The sequence below is a fragment of the Phocoena sinus genome, chromosome 10 (genome assembly GCF_008692025.1).
Source record: "Phocoena sinus isolate mPhoSin1 chromosome 10, mPhoSin1.pri, whole genome shotgun sequence".
Classification (NCBI taxonomy): Eukaryota; Metazoa; Chordata; class Mammalia; order Artiodactyla; family Phocoenidae; genus Phocoena; species Phocoena sinus.
In genome coordinates, this window is record NC_045772.1 from 8,145,176 (window position 1) to 8,167,254 (window position 22,079).

Genomic DNA, 22,079 nt, shown 5'->3' on the forward strand with positions numbered 1-22,079 from the left:
AACCTTTCGGAGGATATTGGGGCTGTCCATTGGGAACTGCCTTGAACACTCTTTGCTGAAAGGGACTTCCTGGGAACTCCTTCGACATCCGAATTGCAGTGTGAAGTTGGGTTTCAGCTGATTCTGCTGACGATGTTGGAGTTGGTACTCAGATGAGTTTACACCTTGGCTCTGCTGCTGACTTGCTGTGTCATCCAGTAAGTCCCTGACCTGCTCAGTGCCAAATGGGAACTGGAGTAAAGTGAGCCTGCCTCAGGATCCTCCTTGCTGTGGGAGCTTTTTTTTTTTTGGCAAAATGATAGTAACTAACATTTGCACAGCCTTTTTTACACACATGCCTTATCTTAGCTGACCCTGTGGAATAGATATGATCCCCAGTGCAGATGTGGAAATGGAGGTACAGAGAGTTCGGTAAGTTTCCCAGAGCCGTCCAGCTGGCACAGTGGTGCTGAGCCCCAAGCCTTGGCCTTCGGCTTTTCTGACTCCAAATTCTGCTCTCATTCCTCTCCACGGGACTCCCTTGTGTTGACACTTTCTACTTCTAAAATGCCTACATTGAGAAAAACTTTCAAATTGGTCCCAACTCCTGTGTTTTCAGCCCTTGGAGACAGCCCCTCTGCGGCCGTCCCTCTCTGGCCATTTGCCTGCTCTAGGCCTCCTGCCCACTTCAGTTCTGCAAAGCATCTGGGCCCTGATTTTACCCAACTGAACAGGACTGGGCTGGCTCACCCTGTGACAGTGGGTGAATGTTTCCAGGAAGGACTGAGGTGGGGGTGGAATGAGAGCCCAGTTCTTTTTAAAAGAACTTTAATCCCCAGTCTTTGATTATGGCACACAGGACCCTTCATGATCTGGCCTCTGCCCACCCCTATGCCCAGTGTGATTCTTAAATAGCTCAGTGTTTCCAGAAAGTGCCACGTGCTTCTACAACATTTGTACACATTGACCCCTTAGATCTTTCTTTGCTTGTCCACCTCCTAAGCTGTTCTTCAAGATGTCCCAGAATGACCTCCTCCTCCAGGAAGCCCCCCCCCCACCCACAGCTCCCTTCTGCTCCCTACCCCGTCCTCCATCAAACATCCAGCACGACAAACATCAGAGCAGATGCCAGTACTGCCCGCCCCCGTGCACCCCCCCCCCACCCCGGCCCAGGTCGCTCCGCCAGGCTGCTGCACCCATCCTCCAGCTGCTGAGGGTGATGGCTCCAAGGCCTCGCAGCCACCCCAGCTGTCCTTTGGTGTGGAGAATTACCCTTGCCTGATAGGAGCCTCCTTGCCAGGGAGGTCGCCACCCCCATTCGCCAGCAGCCAAAGTCTGAAAGGGGAGTAGAAAAGGCCAGTCCACTCCCCACCCCCCGCCAGCACACACGCGCCCTCTGGACCAGGTCCAGGCTAGACTGACCTGAGGCTTCCTGCTCAGCAATGACCTTCTGCACTCCTCCCTCAGGGGTACCTTCCTTCAATAAACCCCAGATCCCTGCTATCACAGCCCACTGTGATGAGCAGTTTTCTTATTGTGTCCCAGACCACACTCTGTGCTCCCCGAAGGCAGGGATTTATTGCTTTATTTTGGTGGCCTCACCTCCTAGTTGGGGACCTGACAGAGAGCAGATGCTCTGCGTTGAGTTCTGTCCAGTTTCTGAGCTTCTGTGCGTCCCGGTCTTCCCATCTGTCTCCCCCGATTCCTTTCCTCCAGGACCCTCTCCTAACTGGGCCTCCCTCCTCTCTTCCTCCCCTGCCCCCCACCCCCACGTCCTGCCCCTTGCAACTTAGATTTGAAGGAAAGAGACTGGCAGAGCTGTAGAGTGGGTGGGGCCGGGGTGGGGGCAGCTATGCACCTGCCCCCGCCCCCACCCACACCCCATGCCCGGGGACTGGGCAGCGGGAGGCTGTTGGCAGAAAGCATCCTCGGCCCCCTGTTGGGCGGCTGCTCCAACTGCTGCTCTGGATTTCCCCTCACTTGCTTTCTGTGCTTCTTCACTTCATAAATGCTTTAGGAACCGCGGTGCTCCCACTGTTTTTCATTCGTTCCCACACACTCACAGCACCAATCCCTGTCACCAGAGGAATGAATGTCTTGCCTCTGAGGCTCACTAACTTTCCAGGCAGCAACCAGCTCACGCAGCAGCTGAGGGAGTGCGGCGTCAGCGGCCCAGGAAGGAGGGCACGCGCAGCTGATCAGGTGGGGCACGGGGGTGTCAGCGGAGGCCTCCTCCTGTTGCACAAGGCAGAGGAGCAGAGGCCAAATCCACCCCAGAGGCTGGCGCTGGGAGGGCTCATCTCACCTAATTCCCCACACTCAATCGTGCACTGTTTTTGCTGCCCCACCTCCATTCTCCTCATATCCCTCTGCAGCCCCAGCAGCCCCTGGGCTTCCAGCAGGTAACTTGTGTGTGGGAGAGCTTAGCAACTGACCCCAGTAACCATGATGATTGGTCCAGGGCTGGGCAGGTGACCTGTCAGAGCCAATGAGAGGCATAGAGACTCAGGTTCAAAATTCTGGGACAAAGGTGCTCACTCCTTTTAGCTGGACTTGAAACTGGAGAGGATGGGGGGATTAGAGCTACTGGCTCCAGGTTGCTACCAGGTGAAACATGAGACTGGAGCCATCCCTATAGAAGAAAGAGAGAGAAATTATAAGAAACTGAGTCCTGACTATATCCTGGAGCCCTGAGTCCAGCCATACCTGAAGCTGCATTAATACAAGGACTTCTGGACTTCTGTAGCTCAATATACCCCTTTACTTAAGTCAATCTGAGTTTTTTTGTCACTTTCTTGTTGAAAGAATTCTAATCAACACAGGTATTTGCTACCCTATTTAGCTAATTCTCTCTGATTGTGTCCTGATGGAGACATCATTGTTTGCAAATGTGAGAAATTGAGCACAGCTGCCTGTATTGTCTTGTGTTCTTCTCATTTAGATGCCCTGTTTGTACTGTGTGTACTGAATTTAGTGCTATTTAAAATATCTTCGGGGCTTCCCTGGTGGCGCAGTGGTTAAGAATCCGCCTGCCAATGCAGGGGACATGGGTTCGAGCCCTGGTCCGGGAGGATCCCGCATGCCGCGGAGCGGCTGGGCCCGTGTGCCACAACTACTGAGCCTGTGCTCTAGAGCCCGCGAGCCATAACTACTGAGCCCTCACACCACAGCTGCTGAGGCCCACGTGCCAGAGCCCGTGCCCCGCAACGGGGGAGACCACCGCAATGAGGGGCCCGCGCACTGCAACCAAGGGTAGCCCCTGCTCGCGGCAGCTAGAGAGGGGCCCGCACGCAGCAACGAAGACCCAACGCAGCCAAAAATAAATAAATAAATTAAAAAAAAAAAAATATATATCTTCGAAAAGATCATAGCGTGATTCAGCATTTGGATAAAAAGTGATGATGCAGAAAGACAGGGATATGGATCAACAGGGAGTGAAACTAATACCAGTGAAACAAAGTTTTCTCTTTGGAGAGAGGACTGCTCTTCTCTTACAAAGCAACAGCAAGTGCTTTGCAGAACTTATGGCAGGAAGACAAACGAGGAGCAGGGGTTGTATTACATTTTGTTTTTAAACTGTGGGTAAAAGGATTGACTATCTACACCAAGCAATGGAGTCTAAGGCGGGAGAAATTGCCAATCTCACAGAAGAAATGAGAGGAATCTCCAAGCCAGGAGAGTTGCGGTGACTGGTTTATGGCTTGTCCAAGACTATCATTAAGACTTCTGTCACAACGCAATTGGTGTGTTTTCTCTCTTAGTGGTGCATCTTATAACCATTGGAATATGTTGTTACTCCCATTTTGCAAAAGTGCTGTTAAAGTCACTTGCTCAATGGTTGGACCTAGAGACTGTCATACTGAGTGAAGTAAGTCAGAGAAAGACACATATCATATGCTATCACTTATATGTGGAATCTAAAAAAATGGTACAAATGAACCTATTTACAAAACAGAAACTGAGTCACAGATGTAGAAAACAAACTTATGGTTACCAAGGGGGGTAGAGAGGGATAAATTGGGAGATTGGATTGACATATACACACTACTATATATAAAAGATAACTAATAAGAACCTACTGTATAGCACAGGGAACTCTATTTGGTGCTCTGTAATGACCTATATGGGAATGGAGTCTAGAAGAGAGCACATATACGTATGTATGGCTGATTCACTTTGCTGTACAGTAGAAACTAACATGACATTGTAAATCAACTATACTCCAATAAAAAAATTAATTAAAAAAAATTTTAATTTAAATGCTAAATAAATAAATAAATAAAGTCACTTGCTCAAGGTCACAGGCTAGGTCTGAACACCATGAACCTGACCGTTATGTCACACACATCCCCCACCCTGGGAGGGCCCAGGTTCCCACTGGTCAAGGAGGGTGTGGAACTGGGGACACTTCTGCCATCCCTGCCCTGCTGTCTGAGAGCCCTGGCCTAGGCTGGATGGCGGGAATGTAGAATCAGGTGGTTCCCCTGTCCTGGCCTTTAGTACTATTTGCTCTCTAACTGAGTTCACTAGCTCAGCCCTAAGAAGGATCTCCTGCTCCCAGATGAATTTTTGTGTCTACAGTCTGAGGAGCACCAGTAGGCTGTGCCTGTGTTACCGACCGGGGTTCTTGGCCTTCCCCAAGCAATAGAAATTGACTAGAGACCACAAGAAATTCAGGCAAGGCTTTATTGGGGCCCCTGCTTCAGCAGCGGGGAGTGAGAACTAACAACAGTTTCCCTTGCTAGCTTGCTCACCGAGAGGGGGAAAGCTTGTTTCTTATATGGGGTGAGGGTAGGGGTGTGTCCAGGGGTCGGGCCGGAGGGGCGGCTTAGGTGTTTTGCTCACCCTCTAGGTGGTGGTGTGTGCAGGGGCATGTGCATACCTTGCTTTTGCTCTCAACACCGTGTTTCTGTTCCAGACTCTTCAAAAGTGGCTGTTGGGTTTTTTGGTCTCTTTGTAACTTTTGGGTCCAGAATTTGTCCCAACTGCGCATGCACGCAGTTATTTTTGGTCCCATACACTTTCTTTGTACTTTGTTGCTCCAGGAAAGGTGTGTCCAGGTGCAAGCGTTGCAGCACTGCAGCAAAGGGTCCCAGGTCCCAGCCTGTCTCACTTGGATCGTAGTTTTTTCCTCCTCAAAGCATTTTTGAACATCTTTGCATAAAACAAGATTTCAGTAGAGATAACGTTGTCATTTTTCATACACGAAGTAATAGGAACATCCTTACTAGCGTTATCTTTCTACTAAAGCCCATGGAGAAACAATAGATATGTGGGACTTCCCTGGCGGTCCAGTGGTTAAGACTCCCCACTTCCACTCTGGGGTGGGGGGTAGGTGGTGCGAGTTTGATCCCTGGTCGGGGAGCTATTATCCCGCATGCCGCGTGGTGCGGCCAAAAGAAAAACCAATAGATGCTATTTGTAGCATGGATGGTGATTCAGTTTATAGACTCTGGAGTCAGACTTGAGCTCAAAGCCTGTTCTGCCACTTGCTAGCTGTGTGACCCTGGGCAGGTCCCTTGAACTCTCTGTTTTCTCATTTGTAAAGTTAGGAAAATAACAGTAAGCAAAAGCATGTACCTCATAGAGATGTTGTCAGGCCCAAATGAGATAATATATCTAAAGCCCCAGAGCCTAGCACGCATGCTAATTTATTTCACAGCCCCGATGCAGCCCTGACCATGTACCAGCACTACTGTTTTCCTAGGACAATTCAGAGGACGGTTATGAGGATTAGATAAGTCAATATCCGTCAGGTATGAACCACGTCTCCTAGACTCAGCATGGCTCAGTAATTCCTTACTTCCTTCTTAGCTCTTTTACACTTTTAAGAAGATACCTAGTATATTTCGCCCAGTGTTTTAAGCTATTTTTAGTGGGCATGTTGGTATGATTTTCCTAGTCCACCATGACCGGAAGTATAACATTTATTTATTATTTATTTCCCCATCCTCCACCTTGCCCTAAATAAAATGTAAGCTCCATGAGGTAGAGGTTTTTGTCTTTGTTCTCTGATGAAACCCAAGTACCTAGACAAGCTTGAGGACAAAGGACAGCAATGTTGCAGCATCAGGCCCTTACGAAGTGCTTACTTCTCTTCTTAGCCACATGGTGGCTAGGAAGACACCTGGCCACACGGTGTCTTCCTTTTTTCAAGGAGGGGCAAACGCAGCACCTCATTCACTCCTCTTTCGGGGTTGATCGTGTGCAGTGCTGGGGAGACACATGTTGCAGGGCTCCTGCCCTGGGCTGGAACTCTGCCTCCTGCTGTCTCATCCCGGTTAATCCTCCCAACACCAAGGAAGGCCATCTACCTAGAACATTCTGAGACAGCTCCCTTCCCATCTTCCCCGAGGAGCTAATCTCAAAGATTTTATGGGTCTGTGATCCTGTTTTGGGTCCCTTTTTCCTGCAGCTCTAAAAGGCACTATTTGGGGTCAAGACAGGTGCAGCAAGAGAGCTTATTCTGACTCTTTAGGAGAGAGAGAGAGAGACACTGTAAAATTTGAGGGCTGTCAAATTTAAGGGCTTCTTCCTTATGAGTTTGGACAGAACTCTAAGAAGTGAGGTTTGATCTTGGACGGAGTGTGTGTGTTTGCTTCAGAAGTTTTCTAGACAATGTGCACCTGAAATTCTCACACAGGTGGACTGAAAGCTAAGAGGAGACCTGACCTGAAAGGTACCCACCTGCTCTGGACCATCCTTAGAGCCCTCCCGACCCCCCTTTCTCCCCAGACGATTCGCAGGCTGCTGACTGCAAGTGTTCGTTATTATTTATTCAGTCAGTGAACAGATATTTACTGAGCACCTACTATGGACCAACTCAGACTTGGAGAAGTCTGCTGCTGGAAGGAGGGGGCATGGATCTCCGTAGAATTTCCTAAAAGACAGGTGGGGACTTGCTTTAGGGCAGTTGGGAAAAGCGCCTTTTGAGAGGAGACAGACCCTGGGTACATTCATATTTTAAGGCAAGGGAAGAAAAATTTAAACCAAGTTTTTCTCTGCTCACTTGGGCCTCCTTCCTCCCCTCTAGTGTGCACTAGGCATCTGCATTATGTCTTAACCAGGCCTTCCCCACAGCAGAAACACCCGCTAAGCCATCAAGATCAATTTTTCTTCTTCTGGCACCAGCCATGTAACTCCTTAGAAGATGACATTATTTACTTACAACCTTATAAATGTTGCTAGCTCTATTATCTATATTCTGCCTATCTTACAAGATTATTTTTTTCTTGTATTACCAAATGTGTGACTGAGCCTCCAATAAAGTAATGATGACCAGGCGACTTGGAACAATTGGCCAAATACATAGTTCTATAAGATCAATGATTGTCACAGTGTAACTCTAGCTACGGGAAGAAGCAACAAGAGGGCACCATTTCCTGGACCACAACAAACTAGTAAGACAGGTGGTTCAGAGGCTTCCGGTGACTGTTAACAGAGCCTAGTACAGTAATAACACACTGAGTGGCCTGTCAATGAAATCCTCACCCTGCCTGGGAACGAGCATTCCTGGTGCCATGGGACAAACTGGTCATGAAATGCCTCCCAAACCTCGATTGAAATGAATACTTAAAGGGAAAGGATTATAAAATAAAGACTGTGGCCCACATCCAGTTCTACAAGAATCAAGTCATCAGCCACTGCAGTTGCTGATACACGATATACCTACCCTACAAGGAATTCAGGGCAAAGCTCAGCATGAGGTACTTTGTGTGCTGGGAAAACTGGCAGGACTGGCCCCCAGTTAGATAGATATTTTCAGGAGAAAATGTTAGGAACCCAGCTTCTTGCCCCTTTAGTACTTAGAAAAGCACTAAAACCATTGACTAAGCTCTCTGTTCCTCGAGAAGAGTGGTAACCTGCCAGGATGGGTGCTTGATTGCATGCACCCCCTTGGTCAAAATCACAATATATATACTGCCCCACCCCCCTTACCTCTTCAGAACAGTCCTCAGAGCTTTTTGGAAGACTCTCTCCTGCTGGGTTATAAGCCTCAGGTTGGCTCCAATAAAATTCTCCATTTCTTTCTTAGGTTGGCCATTGATTAATTTTTCATCGACCTGATGATGGGAAGTCAGATTAGGAGCTGGAGGTACCCCTGATGGGGGCCCTCTTGTTAAGATTCCATTACTTAGGCCCCTTCCCCTGGGACTCTGGAACAAAACCTCCTCACTCCGGGGTCACTGGGGTCTCTCTGTGCCAGGCAGGTTGAAGTAAATTTCAGGAGGCAAGGCCAGCCCTTGCCGCAACTCCACAAAGCAACCACTCACCTCAGCTTCTCAGGAATGTGACTGTAATGAAAAAAATGCTGCCTGCTCTTCCAGTTCTACAAGGATCAAGCCATCAGCCAATGCGGTTGCTCAGCCCACAGACAGTGTGCCCAGAGGGGAATTCGGGATGGGGAAAAACGGGAAACATTCTGTGCTTTGGATATACGGGGCCCCTAGATAGTTAAGATACACAATTAAGGAAAATTTTCAGTGACCCCAGATTCTTGCATCTTCATATACATAGAAAAGCACTAGGGAGTTCCCTGGCGGTCCAGTGGAGGACTCGGCGCTTTCACTGCCTGGCCGGGGGAGCTACGTAGGATCCCGCAAGCCACGTGGCCAAAAACAAAAGAAAAGAAAAGAACTAAAATCATCTACTTGGATGTCCTTCCTTTGTGATTAGCGGTAATCTTTTTTTTTGCGGTAAGCGGGCCTCTCACTGCTGTGGCCTCTCCCGTTGCGGAGCACAGGCTCCGGACGTGCAGGCTCAGCGGCCATGGCTCACGGGCCCAGCCGCTCCGCGGCATGTGGGATCTTCCCGGACCAGGGCACGAACCTGTGTCCCCGGCATCGGCAGGCGGACTCTCAACCACTGCATCACCAGGGAAGCCCGAGGGAATCTTTTGATGCTTGACTACGTGTTTTTTCCAGCAAAAAAAGTTGCTCTATATCCTGGCTTCTCACTTACCTCTTCAGAGCAATTCCTCAGAGCTATCTGAGAGGCTGTTTCCTGGGCTATAGTCCTCAGTAAGGTCCCCAAATAAAACTTAACTCACAACTTTTACATTGTGCCTTTTCCTTTCAGTAAACAGGGACATCACTGGAGATTCAAGGAGGGGTGACATCCCAGGATCATCACTTTTCCCACTCCCCACCATGTTGCAGTGTAACCTAAAAAAATTCTTTTCGCCCAGGCACTTAGGAGAATTCTGGGTGTCTCAGGTCTTCTGGGGGGCATGGGGCGAGGGGGTTCCCTTCTCCTTCATGTGAGTTTATCAAGGAATTTTTTTCCTGAACAAATAAACAGTGCTTCTCCCTAAAGGAATGCCAGTGAATATGGTTTCTCCAACTCATCACCATCGGATTTAGGCCACAGCTTTAGGTTCTTTATTGTAATACTCATTAATCATCCCAACCCTTCAGTAAAGGCTGTGGGGAAACAGACACAGGGTAAGAGATGGAAGCAAGAAGCTCTGGCCTGGAGCCTCTGGGAAGGAGGCAACATGGCCTAGAAGTCCGGGCTCTGACCCACACCGAGGGGCAGGGTGGCCCCCAGCAGCACTGGGAGTGAGGGACACACACAGTGAAGACTCCGGAGACCTGAGTGAATGTCCACTCCCCCACTGTGAGTCAGAGGAAGCTGCCCCATAGCCTGGCAGAGGCTGAAGGCTGTGACAACAGGCATGTTTAGCCCTCATTTTACACAGGACAAGATTGACCTTCAGGGACACTCAGTAATCGACCTGAGGTCCCCTGGCCAGCAGGGCAGAGCCAGGCTGGGAACTACACTTGCCTTTCCATCAAGTTGCCCTGCCTCTCTGTTCTGAGTTTCTTGCAAAGTGTCTGTTTCCTTACTGCTCTCACCTGGTGCGTTTGGTTCACCTGTAGGGAGCTGGTACCATGAGTGTCATATGATCGGTTAGCGTGACTCTTATCAGCATTTTTTCTGCTGCTGGTTTTTACCACACTCTGGTTTTCTGAGGCTTGAGGAGCAGCGGGGCATCGAGTATCCCTGTCCATTCAAGCAAGACAAGATAATCACTTGAGAATGAATCGGTAGGATAGCAGCCCTCACGGGCATGTAAAACATTACTTCAGAACACAGTCCTAGTCAGGTAGGACTCTGTAGGGAGAGGAACCAGTACAATGGGATCTCCCAACTCAGAGCACAAACGAACCTCCAGCTAATTGCTAGAGTCCTTATCCACGCGCTGCCCCCCCCACTTGTGATTTGCCCCCTGCTGCGAAGGGCTTCAGGCACGGCTCATCCAGAGACGTGAATGATGTCCTGAGGACCCTGTCTCTCTCTCTCCTCCACTTTTTGGTCCTGCTTGTCATTGTTGGGCTTTATTCCCAAGTCTTCCCTTGCCACCTGACAACAAGATGGCCACTGGCAGCTCTAAGCCTACCTTGTCTTTATGGCTTATGAAGTTAGAGGAGAAGATGGAGCATCTTTTCTTTGCTTTTTTTTTTAAAGTCTTTATTGAATTTGTTACAATATTGCTTCTGTTTTTTATATTTTGGTTTTTTGGCCGTGAGGCACATGGGATCTTAGCTCCCCTACCTGTACCCCCTACATTGGAAGGCGAAGTCTTAACCACTGGACCGCCAAGGAAGTCCCCTAGAGCATCTTTTCTTAATGACTCTGGCAAGAGTCCCAGGGAGTACTCGGACTGGCCTGGTTTGGTTGCATCCCTCTTCCAGGGGCATGGAGTAGTTTGGCCAGAATTTGATTGTATTATATGAGCTCTTTGGAGTAAGGAGCAGGGCTCAGATCCACTTGAAAACACGCAGACTGAAAAATATTTCTAAGGAATAGGTCTGGGTTATTCCCCAGAAGGTCTACTGGGCTGACATCCACTTGACCTGGGTGTCACCCCCTGGCAACACAGACACTGTTGACCAACCTGTTTCAGTCAGACTGCTTCTGGCTTCAAAGAACAATACAAAATTCAAACAAGCCTATAAATGGTGAGGAAATGTATTTATTAGGCCACACAACTGAAAACCCAGCATCAGATCAGCCTCCAGTAGCGATATAATCAGCTGCTCAATAAAGCTGGTCGGGGAAATGACGGGTCATTTCAACAAATGGTGCTGGGACAATTGGACTTCCACACGCAAAAAAATGAACATAAATGCTTACTTCATGCGCAAAAATGGACTCAAAATGGATCATAGACCCAAACGTAAGAACTAAAACTACAAAGCTTCTAAATGTACGAGAAAATCTTTGTAACCTTGATTTTAGGCAATGATTTCTTAGATATGACATCAAAAGCACAATCCATAAGAGAAAACTTATAAATTGGACTTCATCAACATTAAAAAAATTTTCAAAAGGCACCGTTAAAAAAAATGAAAGACAAGCCACAGAACTGGAAGAAAATATTTGCAAATCAAAAATCCAGTAAAGGACTTGTATCTAGAATATACAAAGAACTCACATAACTCAACAATAAGACATCCCAATAAAATGAACAAAGGGTTTGAACAGATACTTTACCAAAAAATGATATGTGGATGGCAAATAAACACATATAAACTCTCAAATCATTAGTTATCAGGGAAATGCCAACTAAAACCACAGTGGGATTTCATCACATACTCACTAGCATGGCAATAATCCAATGGCTGACAATACCAGGTGTTGGTGACGATGTGGAGGGCTGAAGCCCACATAGTCTACAAGTGGGAATGTAAAATGGCAAAACCACCTTGGAAAAGCGTTGGTAGCGTCTTTAAAAGTTAAACATATACACTTATCATATGACCCAAGCAATCCCGCTCCTAGGTATCTATCCAAGAGAAATGAAAATATTGTCTCATTATTCACAATTGCCTCAAACGAGAAGCAGTCCAAGTGTCCATCAACTTGCAAACAGATGAACAAGTTATAATGGTTCCTTGGCGGATGATTATCTTCCAAATGGAATTTTTCTTTGCAAAGTAGTTTAGAACACTGGTTAAAGGACTCTGGACTTACTAGCTGCGTGCCCTTAACATATTTAGATTCCCTGAGCCTCACTTTTTTAACCTATAAAACTGAAATATGAATACCTACCTCATAGAAGTAGAGTGAGAATTAAATGAGGGAATGTAGATAATGTGCCTCAAATAGTGCTCAAAACAGCTGTTTCTGGAGTATCAGTTTTACTTGAAGAATGAGGGGAAAGTCATATAATTTTAAAGGGAATTGATTTAATTATTTACTTTTATATGAAAACAAAAACAGATATCACACATATATGGTCATCTTATATATGGAAAAAGAAAAAAATATATATATTTGACCCCTACCTCATACCATACAAAAATAATTTCCAGAAGGATTACACATCTGAAGCTAAAATAAATAAATAAGTAAAGCTTTTTAGAACAAAACATAGGAGAACATCTTTCTGACTTGGGAATAGGCAGATCTTTCACAAACAGGAAATGAAAAGTGCTGATCATGAATGAAAAAAATATTAAATGAATTCTATGAGAACTAAGAACCTCTATTCATCAAAAGACACCATTAAGGGAGCAAAAAGACATTTCACAAAAGAAGCTATCCAAATGTAGAATAAACATACAAAAAGGTTCTTAACTTCACTACTTTCCAGGGAAATGTAAATAAACTAGAGTATGATACTACTCCACTTGATTGGATAAAGTAAAAAGGATAAAAAATATCGTCTAGACAAAGATGTGAAGCAACAGGAACTCTCTGAATTCCAGTTGCTTTAGAAAGTTCACCAGCAGTACATACTAAAGCTGAAACTATGCCTCCCCTATGACCCAGCAAATGTATTTCCCAGCAGACATGTAGGCAGGTGTATGGTTTTTTTCTGTTTCAATAAAGATGAATCATCCTTGCATTTTAATGTTTGTTTTGCTGGTAATTAATTTTTATGGCTTCCAAAGAGTGTAATATTAGTTAGTTATTGCTACAGTATTCTACAAACCAAACCACTCTACAGTTCAGTGGCTCACAAATCTATAGTTCAGCTAGGAAGTTCTGCTGATCTTGGCTGTTGTAGGCATGTGTATGTTAATCAAACGACATGCATATAAGAATATTCATACCAGCACAGTGTGTAACAGCCCACACTGAAACAACCTATGTCAGCAGAATGGATACATTTATTATAATAGATTTATACCGTGCAGTGAGAATGAAAAAACTACAACACACACGAGGATTATGGCTTAATCTCACTAACATAGTTTTGAGCAAAATAAACCAGACTCAAAATATTTTAGATTGTATCGTTTCATTTATATACAGAACAAAAATAGACAGAACTAATCTATGCTTTCAGACATCAAGATGGAGGTAACTTGGGGTGGCAGTGAACAGAGAGGGAAGAAGGTGGACTCTGGGGACCTGGTCTTGATTGGGTGATGGTTAAACGTGTGTTCATTTGTGACACTCCTTCGAGCTGTACGGTTATAATGTATACCTTCTCTGTACACTTCTGAAGTGTCTACACTTCAGAAAAAGGAAACAGAACAAAACCAAATACGGATATATTAGGACATTGAATTCAAAATGTGCATAAATAAGAGCCTTAAAGAAATTTCTCGCTTGCTGCAGGTCTTCTGGCTACTCCTGGCAGGGGATGATCTCTTTTCTACTAAGGTTCTTTGGTGGGAAAGTCTGAAAGCACCGCTTCCATTTCCCATGGTGGGGTTTTGAGGGCCACCTTCAGGAATCCTCCACCCAGAGCTTCTCGAAGGGGCTGGGGTTCCGGGCTCCTGCACCAGTGCTCTTGGGATTGGGGTGAAGCAAGTGAGGCGTGGCAGGACAAGTACACGGTCAGATCCTGTTTGTTCCATGTTTTAAATTTTATTTTGTTCATCATGGTTTTTTTTTTGCTATTAATTTTGTTCTTTTTGAAACATTATTTACCTTGATTATTGAGGTTTTTTTGGTGTCCACTTAAATTTTGCGTCTGATTCTCCTCACCCTACACTATGACATCCTGGCCAGCTTTCACTTAAGAAGAAAAGAAAGGAAAAGCTCTGCTAGCTTTTATTTTTAAAGCAAAATCTTTATGCTCCCCAAGCAGCAAGAACTTTAAAAAAATTTTTTTTATTTTTTACTTTCGAATTTTATTTATTTATTTTTTATACAGCAGGTTCTTATTAGTTACCTTTATGACACATATTAGTGTATATATGTCAATCCCAATCTCCCAGTTCATCCCACCACAACCACCGCTCCCCCCTGCTTTCCTCCCTTGGTGTCCATACGTCTGTTCACTACATCTGTGTCTCTATTTCTGCCTTGCAAACCGGTTCATCTGTCCCATCTTTCTAGATTCCACATATATGCGTTAATATACAATATTTGTTTTTCTCTTTCTGATTTTGGAGTATGAACTTTCAGCGGGGTTTCTCCTCTCACCATTTACCGGCGTCATCTAGGGAGTAAGGGAGGGGTTACTAACAGCTATTCACCACGAGGGGGCGCCAAAGAACAGTTTATAAAGCCGAACTCTCTGGTAATGGTGTCCGGCAGGCGTTCCCCAGCCTGGATTCCTTTTCTCTGACAAAAACCCTTCCATTTTGTGAGTCTGCCTCTCTCTACGCGCCTGTCTCAGCTAGGCTCCAAATACAGGAGCCAAGTTCAATATAAGAGCATGCTTGGATTCTATCCCCAAAATACCCAAATAAGATATTTATATTGGCTGCAATGATCAGAAAGCCAAAATAAAATCCCATGGGAGTTTGAGCTGGTCAGACTTGTGTTTAAACCCTGGCTTGTGTAATAGGGGGCAAGGTATCTTGGTAGGGTGACCAGCCTTCTGGGTTTGCCTGGGGCTGTCCTGGTTTTAGCACTGAAAGTCCTGCAGCTCAATCTCTCAGTTCCTGCAAACTGAGAAGTTTGGCGACCCTACTCGCTTGACCCTTAGTTTTTCTGATCTGTAAGATGGACATTATGTCAGTACCTACCACTGGGAGAATTGAATGAGAGGATGATATACATAGTAGGTGATGGATAAAAAAACAGCTTAGTTTTGTTACCGAGTAATACTGCAGTTGGTTGCAGGCGTGGCCTGAGTTCCTATGAAATCATTTAAACAGAGCCCCAGCATTTTTATCACCCTGCTCAGGCATTCAACTCAATTACAATATTTGCTGAGTGCTTATCAAGAAATTGTTGGCAGTTTAGCAGTTATGGGCACATTTTTTCAAATGATTGACAATTCTCAAGGATGTCATGATCTTTAGGGGACAAGGAAAGACATAAAGCGTTTACAGAGTAGAGGAAAAAAAACAATCCAAGGCCACTGCCAGCACCCTGTGGGTCCTAAATTCCTCTTGTCTGGAAAACAGTAGTGGTCTCCTAACTTATCTCCCCAGCCCCATTTCAGTTTCCCTCCAATCCAATCAACTAACTACCAGGTAACTCCTCTCGAGACACAGTTTGGATCCTGTTTTCAAAAGCCCAATCAATACCCACCTCGCCTTGGCATTCTTTACTTTTTAAAACAGGGACTCCACCGAGGCTTGAAAGCCTTATCTCTCAAACAAACCAGACCAATCCCTTGCTCAAATATGCCCCATGTTTCCCTTCCTCCATGCAGTTACACAGTGTTCCCTAAGCTGGAGGGCCCCACCCCATTACCGCCTACCAGACGTAAACTCCTTCACGCGATCTTACTGGCTTTCCACCAGACACAAGCTCTCCCTTCTCTTATTTCATTAATACCATCCTTACAGCATTGTTCATATTGGTGCCATTTATAGACCCTGCTCTTGATTGCAGGCAAGGATTGTCTATTTCACTTTTAATATCTCCTCTAGTTCCTTGTGTGTAGGCAACAAATGTTTATTGAATTTCAGCCAGAGTTCTCATTTTAGTATCTGTACCCTGGCTTTGCTAGTTTTTAGCTGTGTGATATAGAGTTACTTAATTAACCTCTCTGTCTCAGTTTCCTCATCGAACAATGTGGATCATAACAACACCCACCTTGGGGTTTACCAAAAGAATGAAAGGCGACAATGCACTCAGAATGCTTAGCATTGCGCTTGGCACACTGGAAACTATGGATTATCAGAGAAGGGAAAGATCCATTTAGGCTGGGGGAATAGTGGAGGGCTTACTGGAGGAAGGGGAATGTGAGCTGGGATATAAATAAATAAAGATAAAAGAGAAGACATTTAGGCAGAGGGACCAACCTGAACAAAGACTTAAGAAGAAACGGGAAAGAGCAAGATGTGCTGAGGATAAGGCAGATCAAGACCTGGGAAATGGGAGTTCCCTGGTGGTCCAGTGGTTAGGATTCAGCACTTTCACATTCAATCCCTGGTTGGGGAACTAAGGTCCCACAACTTGTACAGTGTGGGTAAAAAAAAAAAATAAACAAAAAACCAAAAACCTGGAAAATACCTTTCGAGAGATTCCCCAGGAAGAGAGACAATGAGGAAAAGGACAGACAGGTGGAGTAAATCTTCCAGGAGTATGGATTAGCAGGTTGGAAGGAGGGGAAATCAGCCTCTAGCGGTTTGCTGAAGGTTTCTGTCATTGGGTTTGCCCATTTCAGCAACAACAACAAAATTAGAAGTGGCCAGTTAGATGGGTGACAATCCAACTTGCAGCAAAGGATGGAAATGGACAAAATGACAACTACTGCTAATTATTAGCAGGGTTAAGCCTAAAATCCCATATTTGTGTTAAATAATTAATTAAAGATGTATAAGAAAGAGTGAATTTGGCTTAGTAGCAGATGGTGGGGAAAAAGCATTCAAGGAAAGAGGGCGGAAAGGATTGGTTACAAAGTCATTTTGAGCCAGAAGGTCAGGGCAGCCACTAAACTTGCTAACGCAACCTCATAGCGTACCCATGGATGTAGGGGGTCAGATCAAGGACGGCCAAGGTCTCACTGTACTCTGTGGTGGTCTGATCACACCTGAGTATTTTAGGTACTCACATTTTGGTTGCAAGGAACAGAAACCCAAGAGGGAAGGGAATGAACTGGCCCCCCAGCGTGACTCAAATGGTGCCTCTCCCATATTTCCTTTAAAATATATATATATATATACATATATATATATATATATATATATATATATATTTGGCTGCACTGGGTCTTAGTTGCAGCATGCGGGATCTTTTTTTTTTTTTTTAAGTTGCAGCATGCATGCAGGATCTAGTTCCCTGACTATGGGTCAAACCCAGGCCCCCTGCATTGGGAACGTGGAGTCTTAGCCACTGAACCACCAGAGAAGTCCCTTCTCCCAGGCTTTCTTTAACAGGCCAGTTCACCCATCCCCCAGCTGCTGTGAGTATTGGCAGCTAAGGGTTCCCAGATGCCCAAAATTCCGGAGAATTGCCCTCCGCTGAAGGGAGCAGTTTTTGTGACCTTTAACCCCGTCATGACCCATGGCCAATGGCTGAGAGATACTGGGGGGATAGCCACGTGGTATGGTTTATGCTCCAGAGCTCTCTGCTGTGGATCAGGCCAAGGTGGGATTTGAGCCTTTCTTGCCTCTTTCCCTTTCCCTGTCCTGGTCAACTTCCTCTGTTATAGGTTTTTCCTCCCTCAATAAATCCCATTCACTGGACCTCGCTTACAGGCAGTTTCTAAGGACCCTGACCTAAAACAACTATGAAATCAAACAGCCAAAAAATAGCTGGATCCAGGCTCTCAGAGTCATCACTCCTTGTGGCCTTTATCGGTATCTCAGCTCTGATAGTTTGTTGGTTCTCATACTGGCTTTATGCTCAAGCAAGTTCTTTCCTGTGGTCTCCCTGTCAGCTCCAGGTGCAGAGCTGGACAGTTCAGCAGCCTTAGTGCAAAAAGAGCTTCTCCCTCCCCGTAGTTCCAACAAAGAGCCCAAGACTCATTCCAATTGGGGTCACATGTCTGTCTCTAAATCAGTCCCTGCAGGTGGTGGTGGGGAGGGGTGAACAGCGATTTGATTGATCAGGACTGGGCTGTGGGCCCGCCCCGGAAAGGTGAGAAGTCAAGTCAGCCCCAGGCAGCCAGCCATATAGACCAAGAATGGGGAGGAGTGGTTCCCCAGAGGAACTATGGGTCCCCTTCCCAGAAGAGAGAGAACATTTGCTGGAAGGACAAAAATAACACATGTCCCCGGTAGAGCCTGACAAACTGAAGATGTCCTCATGAAGTCATTGGCATAGTGGGGAGCATGGAAACCATCATCTGAGGAATGGTGGCAAGAGAAAGAGACTTAATCCCTGTTATTTTGGGGGATGGGTAGAGGGTGTGGGAAAGGAAGCATACTCATCATCCTTAAATATTTGGAATGCTGTCATGACCAAGTGGGATTAGACGTGTTCTGTGTTATCTTTAGGGGATAACGTTAGCATTTAGGGTCAGAGATTACAGGGAGGAAGATCATATGAATACCATCCATATATGATATATATATCATTCACACACACACACACACAATATATGTATACAATTTAAGTTGTCCTAAAAAAAGAACAGGCCTGTCTGAGAGCTGGTAAGCTTGCCATGTCTGGGAAGCTGAGTGGAATGTCACTCTTCCCATGACTAATAACACACGCCATGCTTGCCTCTCACCCTGGCTGTTTCATGAGGGCTGTGTCTAGGTAGACCCTATCTGGAATGCTCCAGCCTGGTCTTGTCTTGGGGAAATTCTGCCCCACCCCAATAATTCTGACCAGCAGTGCTTTTGTCTCTGAGGCATACCTCTGGGCCCTCTAGTTAGTCATGATGCTTGGGATATTCTGCCTGGTCACCTCCGCATGTGCCGTAACTTCGCCCAGTTTGGTAAGAGCACCCAGAGGGTACTATCTCTTTTCCCTTACTCCCTCGAGAAATATTTGTTGAATACATAATATATCAGAACTTTTGCGGAAGAACTCTTGCCTTGCAGAAAGGTATGTCACTCAGGGGCCACACGGATCCTGCCTGCGGAGCTACAAGATTCTATGACCAGCTGTGACACTGAACTTGTAGCTGATGGATAGATGAGTAATTGGGAATACCCAAGGCTGCTTCGGCTTTTGCAGCTGTTGGAGGGGGAGAGGCACCCTCTCCTGCCCTTCCTCTTAGAGTTACACCAATGCCAGGCTTTTGGGGGAGAATAGGGGAGCATATTAAGAATTTACTCTGGAATGTAAAATGAGCAGCCGCTTTTCAGTTTTTGGGCCTTCACACTTCTCCGGCCTAAACCTGGAAGAATGCTCTAGCCCCCTTCTTCCTGTAGCTACTGTTACTCCTCCCTCCTTACCCTGTCTGGTGACACCATCCCCGGGAAGCTTTCGGGAAAACACTTCCCCCCCCTTTCCACCCCGCCAAGTTGGAGTTATTTCGCCTTTTCTGGGCTCCCTCCCATTGCTGGGGGAGGGGAAGCAAGTGGCCTGCCTCCACCAAGGCACTTACCGCCGCGGACCTCGCTTTCCGTGTTTCTCTCTCCCTCTTAGCCTGTATTATTTCTCCTTGTTGAGGTCAGGGACCAAGTCCCTGTGTGGCCTCTGCGCCTAACGCAGGAGTCCCGCGCATGCACACATCCCCACCCCCCAACCGCCCCACACCCCTTCGCTACGTGCGGAAAAAGTAGGACATCAATCAGCATTTTAGAATTTTAGAATTGCAAGAGTCGTCGGAAGTCGTGTAGTGTAGTCCTCCCTTTTACAGAGGCTCTTCCTGAAGTCTCCTGATACAAGCTTTTGGGTTCATTCAGCCTTTCCTTCTTGAAGCCCAAAGCACTTTTGCTGTTAATGATCTCAACATCCTGCGCGGGTAAAGGAGGGGCAGGTAGGTGCCGGTAGGGGAAACCGACTCAGGGAAACGAGACGGCGGGCTCCTGCGGGGCGGGGACTGTAACTGGAATTCAGGACTCCGGGCCAGGACGGAATTTATTGTGTCTCCTTTTGGGAAGCGTGAAAGTAAGTAATCGATTTATGAGCCCCAGGCGGGGACCCTTCAGGCCCCTAGAAGGATTGTGATGGGGTCGGGAGGATTAATGCACTAAGCGCTCACGGCATTGACCCCTTGGCAACTTAGCGAGGTCTCGCCGGGTCCACCGCCCTTCCCGTGACTGGGTGACCAATGGGCTGCGGCCTCTTTAAGGCCCCAGCGCCCCGCCTCCGGCTCGTCTCCGACCTCCTCCCACCTCCTCGCTGCCACTCCGCCAGTTCCAGACTTCCCTCGGCATGAGGTCATCTCCCTGCTGCCTATTGGCTGCGCTGGACCGTCAGTCACAGGAAGTCCCGCCGCCATCTTCGCCAGCCTCGTATCCCTCTGGTCCCCCCGCCTTCCCCTTAGTCCGCGGTTCCCGGCCCCCACGAGGCCTCTGATTGGCCAGCGCTGCTGTCAGTTCTCCAGCGGGCGTTGTGGGGGGCGGGAGGCGGGTGTGGTGGGAGGGCCCGCAGCTTCCGTGGCTGAGAGGAGCCGGCCGCTGCCGTGTCTGTGGTGTCCGCGGCGGCGGCGAGAGCGACTGTCCCATCCTTCCCACCCTCTCAGCTCCGCTCGCTGCACGCCCTCCGCTCGCGCCGACTTCTCCGCAGCTCCGCGCGTCCCAGCTGGACGCTGAGCCTTGGGAGAAGACGCGGGCGGTGAGAGCCGGAGCGGGGACCGCCGCAGAGCCCGGGCCGGGAGGAGAGCGAGGCGGTGAGTGAGAGTCCGGGCAGCGGACCCCTCCCCCACCGCGGCCCCGCCCCGCCCGGAGCATCCTTTCTCCTGGCGACCCCGCTGCTCGCGCGCCCTCCGGGGGGTCCGGCAGGGCCGGCCTCGCGGCCCGGCCCCCTCCCCGTCGCCGCCCCGCTCCTCCGGGCCGGGGTCGCAGAGCCGGGGCGGGCGGCGCGGGGCGCGGCGGTGCACCTGTGCGCCGCCGCGCGGGCCTCGCAGGTGGGGAGGCACGGAGGTTCCCGCCCCCGCCGCATCCCGGGCGTTTCGTGACTGCAGGGACTGGGTGTAGGGTGCTTTCTCCGGGATCTTGTGCAAACCTTCAGAATCCATGTGCAATCCCAGGATTCCCAGGCAAGGCAGTCTCACCTGGACTTGTTGATGCCTGTGTAGCAACCTGAATGCTGCCAGGTGTAAGGAATCTGACAGATTTGAAACTTTTCCCTCTAATGAAGTGTCTGTCAGGACGCCTTGCTTACAGCCCCTACCCTGGGGGTAATGCAAGAGCATTGATCCGCTGTAGTAGGCAGGGTTGGAGTTTGTGAGTCAGACTCTCAAACCTGCCAATTGCTAGCTGTGTAATTTGGGGCCTCAGTTTCCTCATCTGAAAATTGGGGATAATAGTAGTATCTGTCATCGGGGGTCGTTGTGAGTATTAAATGAAATAATTCACATAAATTGTTTGACACAGCGCTTGGCCCCTTGTAAAGGCCCAAGAAATGTTTGGTTTTATGATGTTGAAAACCATGATAGACCAGCGTGTGTGTGTAAGCACCAGCCCAACTTGGCTTTGTCAGGATTTCTGTTTTCTCCCTGTTATGCAGCATAACTAAAGGGCAGTTTGGTGGCCAGTTAACTGCTTACCAACCTATACTTGGCGTGAAATGTGTGTAGACAGGAATGTGAAATACGTCACTTAACTGTGGTAATGAAATTACACCCAGCTTCATGTATTTTTACACACTTTAAAATCCATAAGATGTCTGAAATGCCAAGTTGACAGTTTTTGAGCTCTTTTCAAGGTCTTTTCCAGCTGAAGTCAAAGCCTGTAATAGAATCTTTATTTTCAATAAGAAGTTACATTTATGTGTCTTACTTTAGAAGACCCCCCAAAACTCCACATTTTACTTATGCGGTTTTACTGTTGAAAAACAGCCACCTCCCAGGGTTGAGGTGGTACAGCCAGCTGGCCCACAGCCCTATGACTGCAGGGTGGGGAACCTTTGGCTGAAAGTTACTAAACTAAGTTTTGCCTAGTGTTGTTGGCATTTTTCACAGCGAATCAAAGGGCTTTATGATACTTAGTTTCTTAATGAAATGATTTAGAAAGAAGCAAACCATTACTGCTTTTTCAGAAACATGTGCAAAGAAAAACTGGCTGTAATGTAGTTGTAGCATTTGCTTCAGTTCTTTGCCAGTAACCGTTAAGAAGAGCCCCTGTTTAAAAAGGCTTCCAAAAGTCACATCCATTAGGATAAATTTTTTATTT

The 22,079-nt window shown here is 47.2% G+C and overlaps 1 protein-coding gene and 1 long non-coding RNA gene across 6 annotated transcripts in view; one reads left to right on the forward strand and one right to left on the reverse strand.

Moving 5' to 3' along the window:
• Positions 1–1,936: 1,936 nt before the first annotated feature.
• On the reverse strand, positions 1,937–8,236 carry LOC116760226. Its single transcript, XR_004351680.1, has 3 exons — positions 7,918–8,236; positions 4,862–5,133; positions 1,937–2,611 (listed from the first exon to the last, which is right to left on the reverse strand). It is a non-coding gene; the product is annotated as an uncharacterized LOC116760226 (long non-coding RNA).
• Positions 8,237–18,266: 10,030 nt separating this feature from the next.
• MRTFA (myocardin related transcription factor A) overlaps positions 18,267–22,079 on the forward strand; it is a 200,644-nt gene continuing 196,831 nt past the window's right edge. The window contains exons 1-2 of one of the 5 annotated variants that reach the window (XM_032644752.1): positions 18,267–18,271; positions 20,338–20,575. Coding sequence is in view for 4 of the 5 variants with exons in the window: in XM_032644747.1 (XP_032500638.1) it covers positions 19,684–19,720 (37 nt within the window). In the remaining variant the exon portion in view is untranslated. Of the gene's footprint in view, positions 18,272–19,596; positions 19,721–20,337; positions 20,576–22,079 lie in introns of those variants that run through there. The other 4 variants (XM_032644747.1, XM_032644746.1, XM_032644745.1 and 1 more) reach the window with 4 other exon arrangements.